This window comes from Trichechus manatus, unplaced genomic scaffold (assembly GCF_000243295.1).
Source record: "Trichechus manatus latirostris isolate Lorelei unplaced genomic scaffold, TriManLat1.0 scaffold00097, whole genome shotgun sequence".
NCBI lineage: Eukaryota > Metazoa > Chordata > Mammalia > Sirenia > Trichechidae > Trichechus > Trichechus manatus.
The window spans coordinates 4,630,133-4,640,355 of record NW_004444033.1 but is presented as its reverse complement, the minus strand read 5'-3'; the positions used below and the strand labels follow the sequence as shown (position 1 = coordinate 4,640,355).

The following is a 10,223-nucleotide window of genomic DNA, read 5'->3' as shown; positions in this document are numbered from 1 at the left end:
ATAAATACTTTATGCATTTAAGTAACATATTGATTAAAAAAACTTGTCAACATTGAGAAGGGGGTTTATTTTCCCTTTTAAAACAGTATGAACAAAATAAAAAGGTGGAATGAACATTACTCAATTTTAAGAAATGCTATCTACCAAATTCCCCTTCTTGCTTAGGTCATATTAAATTGAGTTTGTTACCTGAAGCCAATACAATTGTAATTAATACACTGCCTCTGGAGTTGTGAAGGAGCCCTGGTGGTGCAGTGGTTAAGCCCTCAGTTGCTAACCGAAAGTTTGGCAGTTCGAACCCACCAGCCAAGGAAACCTTATGGGGCAGTTCTACTCTGTCTTATAGGGTCGCTATGAGTCAGAATTGACTCGCTGGCACCTAACAACAACAACAAAGAATTGTGATAAATAGATGCAAGCAATAAAGTACAATACAAATGTAAGATATTTACTACACAAAGTAGATTCTTAAGAATTGCTTTTTAATTAGTCAGCGGGGATAGGTGATATAATAATATGTAAAGTTTTTAATAGTACCAAATGTGACCCAATAGCTGTATGGGTAACAATTCCTTAACATTAATTCTCAGTCTATGTTCAAATTTTGCAAAGGAATGATGATAATAATCGGCAATGAATTTAAGGTAGCTAAAGAGTCCCTGGGGGATGCAAACAGTTAACTTGCTTGGCTGCTAATCCAGAGGTTGGAGTCTACCCAGAGATGTCTCAGAAGAAAGGCCTGGCAATCTACTTCCGAAAAATCAGCCACTGAAAACCCTATGGAGCACAATTCTACTTTGACACACATGGGGTCACCCTAAGTCAAAATCAACTCCATGGCAACTGGTTATAAGGAGAGAAGAAACAAAAGCAAAGGGGTGTTAGGGACAGCGGAATAAATTACAGGTCCCGGTGAGTGGGAACGTTGTTGGAGGCATGGAGTGAGCTGGAAGGGTAGGAGGTGCTCCCGGTTTTCCTTTTGCACATTGCTCAGTTCCATCAGTCTTCTTTTTCAATTGTTTGTAAGAGACAAACGCCTTCCAGCCTGGGACTTTGGAAAATTCTGTGCAGATCTCTTCCCTGCAATCTCATCCATCTCAGCTCCAGCACCACTTCCTCAATCTGAAGACTAAATTAGGTCCTCCAACTGTGCCGTTGGTAAATCTTCTTTGTAGCACTTACCAAACCAAAACCAAACCTGTTGCCGTGGAGTCCATTCCGACTCATAGCGACCCTATAGGACTGAGTAGAACTACCCCACAGTTTCCAAAGAGCGCGCCTGGTGGATTCGAACTGCCGACTTTTTCGTTAGCAACCGTAGCACTTAACCACTACACCACCCGGGTTTCCTTGTAGTGCTTACATAATCATAATTTTAAAACCAAAGGAAAACATATTTGCTTGATGTCTAACTCCACTAAGAATTATGTCTCCTTTGTTCACTGCTGTCATTGCCAGCACCCAGTGCAGCCTCCAGTACATTAGTAAAATCAAAAATCAAACCTGTTACCGTTAAGTCGATTCCAACTCATAGCAACCCTATAGGACAGAGTAGAACTGCCCCCTAGAGTTTCCAAGGAGTGGCTGGTCAGCAGCCATAACTCTTAACCACTGCACCACCAGGGCTCCAGCCCATTAGTAGAACTCACTCAATATTTGTAGAACAGAAAAGGAAGTATTCAACGGTGTCAAATGCCACAGGCTCTAAATCCAACCATGCTAAATTATTTGTTTTCAAGCGAGGGTTGACATTTACTCACTTGTGAAAAAGTGTTATCTGGGAATGAATTAATTACTTTAGAATTAATACTAAATATTAATATGAATTATTTAAGACTAAAGTGGGCCCCTCATCGCTCTACAAATCTGCTGTCAGCCCAAATGTGCTCCTTCATTAAGGTAGTGATTAATCTAGAGTTAATTCTAAGCACCACAGCCCCTATTAAGCCCTTGCTTTTAAAATGGACGGGATGCGTCTACATTCAGTCAGTTCCCGTCCGCAAACGTGCCAGGGGCGGATCTTAACCGTCTAGAACGGAAGCTCCCCAGCGTTCAAGCCCGCGGGGAAGCAACTAGGCAACGGACCAAGATGGCGGCGCCCACTGAGGGTCTAACGTTTGTTGCGGGAGTTGAAAAGAATTGGGGTGCAGTTGTTCGCTCCCCAGAAGGGACGCCCCAGAAAATCCGGCAGCTGATAGATGAGGGGATTGCCCCAGAAGAGGGAGGCGTGGATGTGTGAGTTCTCGAGTCAACCTTGGGTCTAAGGCCCGCAGAGGAGCGGGATTGGGGAACGCAGGCCTTAGGGGATCCCCTTGGTCAGCGTCTCGGGCGTTGGGGATGGCGTCTTCCGGATCTAAAAGGGACTGGGGTTACTACACTTAGTTGGCTTCGTTTTTTTACTCGGGGTGCAGCAGACCCCGCAACCCCGCACCACAGGTGGAATTTTGCCATAGACCGTTATTTGGAGGAAAGGAAGAAAGAACCGCTAACTGAATGCGCACCTAACTTCTCTTGCTTTGGGTTCTTTACCTTTTTTTGTGCCATGGACCTCTTTGGCACTCTGGTGATGGTTTGGAACCCTTCTCAGAATAATGTTTTTTAAAAGGCATAAAGTAAAACACATAGAATTATAAAGGAAGCCAATTACGTTAGAACGGAGTTATGGAGATAGTGAAAGAATAAAAAGAGGTACAATAACATGCTTCTTTATTAAATAATTAAATCATATCTAGCAGTAGGCCTATTATCTCCTATAATTTCGAAGTAGTGATGCACATAAACGATCTTTTAAAACGTGCAACAACCATAATGAGATGAGAAAATATCTGTGATTTCTGTTGATGACAAATTCACAGGTACTGCTAATACTTCCATCGTTTTTGACTTTCATTCATAACTGAAGGGAATGCTAAATTTCAGTTAGGCGTTAGTGAAACAAATGTCACAATCCCATTTAAATTTACGGATCCTCTGAATTTTTTCCAAGGACCGCACACCTTTCTAAGGCTCTCTCTGAGTCTCTGAGATAGGTTCTTAGAGTAAAAAAAATAAATAAAATTCTAATAGTCATTGTAATTCTGTTTTTATTGAAGTGACTCTTGTCTTTCAGCATCCCCCCACCCCGAAGTGCCGTTGAAAGTGAGAAAATTGTTTTTGCTGATTTTTTTCTCTCTGAAATTTTTTCATGAAATCTCCTAAAGATCCTTACTCTGATTTTTTTATTAGTTCTTTTTTTTTGAGGCAGGGTAGGGGTATGTATCAGGGGCTGCTGGTTCAGGTAGAAATAAGGAAATAGTTTTTTTCTGCTGTTAGAAGAGTTGATGTTTAAGGAGTTTCAAGTTGTATAATGGAAAACTGAAGACTTGAGTCTTATTGTGTGTTTACTAAAGTTATGTATGGTAAAGTAGAGGGCCAGCGAAAAACAGGAAGACCCTCTACAAGATGGATTGACACGGTGCCTGCAACAATGGACTCAAGTATAACAACAGTTGTGAGGATGGCGCAGGACCTGGCAGTGTTTTGTTCTGTTATACATAGGGTCACTATGAGTCAGGACCGACTCAACGGCAGCTAACAACAACAGAGTTATGCAAAGCACCGTTGGGAACAGTGAGTGAGGTTGGAGAATAGTTTGCCAGTATAGGATTAGTGGAGCACTCCAGAGGTAGAAACTGCGTGAAAGTTAGGTATGGCCAACCTGTAAAGAGTTTTGAATGCCATACCAAAGAATTTGAATTTTATTTAGCAAATAGTGTAAAGCCATTGAAAGTATTAATCTGAGGAATAGCATAATTGGAAAGATTTTCAGGAAGGTTAAAATCCAGTGTTGGTGTGGTTGATAATATAATGTGGAGAGAAGCTAGATACAAAATGTTTAGGCAGAGTGGTACCATAAAAGGATTACTACTAACAGTTCTGTCACTTGACTTTAGGAAGGACACATCTGCCACATTCCAGTCAGTTGATGGATCACCCCAAGCAGAACAGCCTCCATTGGAATCTACAAGCAAAGAAGCCTTCTTTAGCAGAGTGGAAACATTTTCCATATCCTTTTTTAAATTTTATTATAATTTATTTTCTTCTTGTTGTTGTTGAGTTCCGTATCCTTTTTTACTTCATGTAAATTGAGCTTTCTACCTGCTCTTGCAATTGTTCTTCCTACACTGTATTACACCACTTACTCTGATGTTTTAAACTTAAGAATTAAAACTTGGTAAAAAATTTTATAGGAAAATCAGCATCATAAAATGTTATCCCTCAAAGCGACATTTGAGATTATCTAATCTTTTATTTTTACAGAAGGAAAAACTGAAAGCCTGAGAGGAAAAAAAATAACAACTTTTATATATAGTGCATTTTCACATATATTATGACATTTGAGCTTCACCTTAAACCTATGAAAATAGATATTAGTGTTATCCCCATTTTACAGAAGAGGCAACAGTTGCAGGTAGGTTTTGTGCATTGCCCAAGATCAACGTACTAGCAAATAGCAGAGCTAGGACTCTTGGTACCCAAACTTGATGTTTTTTTTTTTTCTTTTTTTGGACTATATACATTTCCTGTCTTTCTGGATTTTCCTTTATGTATTAGTTATTAAAACTTAGTGGCTTAAAACAACACACATTTATTATCTCACAATTTCTGTGGATCAGGAACCCAGGCTTGGCTTAGCTGAGCCGTCAAGCTCAGGGTCTCTCATAGGCTGCGATCAGAGTGTCAGCCAGTGCTGCAGCCATCTCAGGATTCGCCCGGGGAAGGATCCACTCCCAAGCTCACTTGAGTGGTTGTTGGCAGGATTCATTTCCTCATGGCTGTTGGGCTGAGGGTTTCAATTCTACGTTGACCATTGTTTGGAGACCTCCCTCAGTGCCTTGCTACTTGGGCTTCTCCATAGGGACAGTTTACAACACAGCAGCTGGCTTCAATAGAACAAGCAAGAGAGAGAGCAAGACATAAGCCAGAATTTAATCTGCAACCTCATCTCAGAGGCGATATCCCATCTCTTTTGCCATATTCTGTTCATTAGAAGCAAGTCACAATGTCCAGTCCATGCTCAAGAGAAGATTCTACAAGGCTGGGAATAGCAGCGAGCAGGGATCACTGGGAGCCCGTTCGGAAGCTGTCTACTGCACTTTTGCAGAAGCTGGGTTTTTGTTTTTTTAATGATTTTTTTAAATTTTATTTTAAAATAATTACAAACTTACAGAAAGATTACAATACAAAGATCTTTTTTTCTGAGCTATTTGAGAGTAAGTTGTCAAAGTGATGCGTCGTTACCCCCAAATACTTGACTATGTATTTCTTACAAACAAAAACTTTCTCCTATATAACCACAATGCAGCAATCAAAATCAGGAAATTAACATTGCTAACTTACCACCATCTAATCCTCCAATCTCAATCACTTCATCAGTTGTACGAATAAGTTCTTTATAGCAAAACGATCCAATTGAGAGTCTCACATTGCATTTAGTTGAAATGTGGCTTTAGCCTCCTTTAGTCTGGAACAGTTCCTTAGTTTTTCTTTGAATTTCAGGATCTTGATACTTAATGATAGTTATTTTGTGTGTACCTAAATTTACATTTATCTGATGTTTCCTCATATTTAAATTCAGGTTATGCATCTTTGGCAGGAGTATCAAAAGTGATGCTGAGTTCTTCTCATTGCATCCTGGAAGGTGCTACAGAATTGCAGTTTGTCCCTTTATTGATGATGACCATTTTGATCACTTGAGTAAGGGTGTGTCTGTCAGGCTTTTCCAGTGTAAAGTAATTCCCCCTTTGTGATTACAAAGTGTTTTGTGGGGAGGTGCTTTGAAACTATGTAAATATCTCATTCCTCATCAAACTTGACGTTATTTATATAGAAGCATGACCTAGTGATTTCCTTTTTTATTCAAGGAGTTATAATTCATTACTATCATTTCAGAGTGCTAACTGTCCCTGATTTGGTCAGTAAGGACCTTTCAAGTTGACTTCTGTGTCCTTTTGACATTCTGCATCATTCTGGGGCCACTTTCTTGCTTTCTGGTGCAAGATGTTTTAGGCTCCTCTTGTGTAGATCCATGGCCTGTTCCTGAAATCAGTCATTTTTCCAAGGAGCCTTGTTTCTTTTTAGTGGGGAACGTTATTTAAAAGCAAGATATGGGTACATATGAGCTTGTAGCTACTGGGGTACCCCTGATCTCAGAGGAGAGAGCTAGAAAATAATGTATATACGTATACACATATGTACATACATGTATACTCACACACATTTACATCTAAATTCATTTCTGTATCTGTCTCTATTCCCACTGACATCTCCAGTTCCAGTTCGACACCATAGGATTCATTTGAGTTTTTCCGCCTTTCTGTGTTTGTCCCTGTCTTATTCAACATTGTGAAACTTAACTCTTGTTGTTCTTAATACATCCACTGCTTTGAGCAATCACTCTCTCGATATTTAATCTCCCGTTTCTGCTGTCATCTCCTCACCACACTCAGGCTCCAGCACTCCACACTGGGCTGCCGCACGTGGATGCCCTTTTCACCCGACTTGGGTTCTGATACCCTGCTCTGAGCTGCCTCCCCATCCTCCTGGCTCAGTTGTCTTCCTTGCTTAACACCTAATGGCTTTAGGACTAAGCTGTTCAGAAAAGGGAAGGTATTTTAACTACCCTTCCACTGTTGTTCCTTGATTAATTCCCGATTTTGATACATTATTTAGGTCCGGTTCTTTTTGTTCTCATTGGATATAAATTGATCACCATTTTCAATATGATAATCATTTATTTAACTTAAGTTGGTTGAGTGACTTTATTACTTTCCTTGTAGATAACCCCAGCTCCTTTAACATTTATATCTGAATGCTATTTTCTAGGCTTCGGTCTTTCTTATATTGATATTGGAATTTTTTCAAATTCTTGTATCCCTTATACAGGCAGTCCCCAGGTTACAAACGTCTGACAACCCATAGTAATGAACCCACCTCCATAAAGCCTATTATATTAAAAATTCAGGGTTCATACAGTAGTTCATAATAACAAACAGGTGCTACTTTGCATCTAAACATTATTATTATTACTGTATTATTAAAGGTGTTTTAGTGTATCTGGGAGCGTTTCTTTAATATTCTTTATGCATAGAAAGGTACATCCATCTGAGAGCCTGGGTTGCTTCCCCACCGCCTCCTCACAGCCCCTCTCCGCCAGTAGCGGTGCTGCTGTCTTCCCACAGGAACGGAGGATGCTGGAGTCTGCAGCTCCCCTGCCCCCTGGTTTTTTCTTTCTTTCCTTGCTGTGGGATCTTGCTGCCAGAGCCAGGAGAGGTTCTGAGAAGAGAAGATTGAGGGACAGGAGCGCAGGCTTCCAAGGCGGTGCACGAACAGAGCTGGAGCCACAACATCCCAGGCATCCCCTCTGGGTCCTCGCTGGCCGAGATGTGAGGAAGGAAAGCCCTTAGCTCCTACCGCGCCTGAAGCCCGCCCTTGAAGGTGCCCCAGAAAACGCATTGGGGGCCTGCGGCTAGCGCGTTTTTACCTGCAGCGCCATGGGAAGAGAGTGGCAAAGTGCTCAGGGTGCCAGCTCTCTTTCTTCTGAAAAAGCGAGGTGGGGACCACCGCCCTCCTGGCGTTCAGCACATCTCTGGGGCCAGCAGTGCGCAGCTGGATGAATGCCACTTCGCACCAGACCACCCAGAGTAGGGTGCAGCCCCAGCCTGCCTACACCCCCTGAGCCCTAGCTTCCCCGGCACCTAAAAAAACATTTAACAATCATTTGACTAACTAAAGTTAAATATGAGCTGTGCCTAACTTTTCTGATTTACATACAAATACAACTTAAAGACATTTAGGAATGGAACACCATCATAATCCAGGGACTGTCTGTAAAAGTATAGAACTTTCCTCCATCTTTCATGTTTTATCCTACTTTTTCCCCCCTTTGCTGTGTAAAATAAGATCTCTTTGGGTAAAATATAGAACATTGAGTGTTGACTATTAAGAATCAATAAATGTTTTTGGATACTTTCCCAGGCACATACTTACACATGTTCTCAGTCTGTTTAAAACACATATGTTAACACATACATTAGTATATAACAATCGAATTTTTGGGGGAAATAATGAAGCATGTTATTAATTTTACTGCCTTTATTCCTTCGGAAGGTAAAATTGGATGTGGTACAACAGAAGAACATAATGAGTGGCAGAAAATATTTCTACTTGTTGAACTGCACCATCTACTCATTGCTTAGACATATCCCAGTGTTTTCACTAAAAACCACAAGCCTCCTTGCTATCAAGTCAATTCCAACTCATAGCGACCCTGTAGAGTAGGGTGAAATTGCGCCATAGGGTTTCCAAGGAGAGGCTGGTGGATTTAAACTGCTGACCCCTTGGTTAGCAGTTGAGCTCTTAACCACTGTGCCACCAGGCTCCAGTGCTTTTACTAGTGCTTTTAAATTCCTAGTGTTTCATATTAAGTAAAAGTGAATAGCTTCTGTAGTCTATCCTACAACCAATAATAAACATTTTAAACAAAATACGTAGGGCTTCCTCGGAAAAAAGGCTTTTTCTCTATTTATTACTCAAATGACCTTCATCTTTCTTTAAAGTATGTGCCTATGCTTTAAAAATAGTTTTACCATTTTATTATTATTCCCCTTAAATTGTTTATTTCTATTACATAAAGAATGAGTTAAAGTTTTAATTTAGAACTTATTCATTGTAACATACTTGCAATGTTGTCTTAACATGGATACTCTTTGAAGTGGGCAGGTAAGCCCCCCGAGCTGTCTCCACTTGTCTGTGCAAAATATGGCTGGGTCACGGTTGAATGTGATATGCTCAAGTGCTCCAGCTGCCACGCTTTTCTCTGTGCCAGTTTACAGCCAGCTTTTGACTTTGACAGATGTAAGTATAAAGTACAAATTATACTTTTCTCCATATTCAAAGATTGTGGTGACTTTTTAAAAGATATACTCGTTTTTCTGAAAAGATTGGTCACTTGGTTGATCAGAGAATGTGTACTGCTGTATATAACAAGGCAAATTTGTGATTGTCCTCACCCTAGTTATTAGCTTCAGTATTACTTTTATTTGTTTATTTTTTAAACTAGAGTGGACTTTACTTTTTATATTCTAGGTAGCTAACAGCAGTGTATTTATGGTTTCAAAATTTATGCTTTATAGGCAAAGAGACAAAGTACTTTTGTGAAGACTCACACTTTGGAATGTCCTGCCTTATAAGATATATGCTGTCTTCTTTGTTGATGTTAAGATCTCAATTTAGAACTTGTTTTGTGGAAAATATTATGATGATGTAGTTGCTAATATTTTCATACATTTTTTAATTCTCTTAGTTTGTTTTGTCTGTACTCAGAAAGGCTCTTGGCCTTTGGATTTTGCATCTAAGTAGTGTATTTTAAGGCATTGCTACCTATGTGGGTTTCAGATAAGGAACGATGTGCTGAGCTGAAGAAAGCCTTGTGTACTGCCCACGAGAAGTTCTGTTTCTGGCCAGACAGCCCCTCTCCAGGTACTTATTTACAAAATTTCCTGTTCATTATTTCTTCTTGGTCATTGCATTTCTTTCTTTCTTTTTAAAAATTTTTAAAAGGTTTTATTCAAAAGGAGTCTGTGAGCATATAATTGTATTATTTTTTAATTTTATTTCATTGTTGTTAAGAATATACACAGCAAAACATACACCAATTCAGCCGTTTCTACGTGTACAATTCAGTGACATTGACTACAGTCTTTGAGTTGTGCAGCCATTCTCACCATCCTTTTCTGAGTTGTTCCTCCCCCATTAACATAAACTCACTGCCCGCTAAGGTTCCTATCTAATGTTTCTGAGTTGCTGTTGTCATTTTGATCCCATATAGATAGTTCAAATTCAAGGCAGACATTCTTTACTAGTTAAGCTAAACTATTGTTTAGTTTTAAGAAGACTTCAGGGGATTTTTTTTTTCCTCCAATTTTTTATTTTATTTGATTGTACTTTAGATGAAGGTTTACAGAACAAACTAGCTTCTCATTAAACAGTTAGTACACATATTGTTTTATGACATGGGTTAACAACCCCACAACATGTCAGCACTCTCCCTTCTCGACCTTGGGTTCCCTATTACCAGCTTTCCCGTCCTCTCCTGCCTTCTAGTCCTTGCCCCTGGGCTGGTATGCCCCTTTGGTCTCATTTTGTTTTATGGGCCTGTCTAATCTTTGGCTGAAGGGTGAACC

The 10,223-nt window shown here is 40.0% G+C and overlaps 1 protein-coding gene across 1 annotated transcript in view; it reads left to right on the top strand.

Annotated features, from left to right (window-relative positions):
- Positions 1–2,016: 2,016 nt before the first annotated feature.
- The window catches only part of ZC3HC1 (zinc finger C3HC-type containing 1), a 30,108-nt gene continuing 21,901 nt past the window's right edge, over positions 2,017–10,223 (top strand). Inside the window, exons 1-4 of the mRNA XM_004382666.2 lie at positions 2,017–2,235; positions 3,933–4,044; positions 8,745–8,895; positions 9,436–9,519. Coding sequence (XP_004382723.1) covers positions 2,090–2,235; positions 3,933–4,044; positions 8,745–8,895; positions 9,436–9,519 — 493 coding nt within the window. The 5' untranslated portion in view covers positions 2,017–2,089. The remainder of the gene's footprint in view (positions 2,236–3,932; positions 4,045–8,744; positions 8,896–9,435; positions 9,520–10,223) is intronic.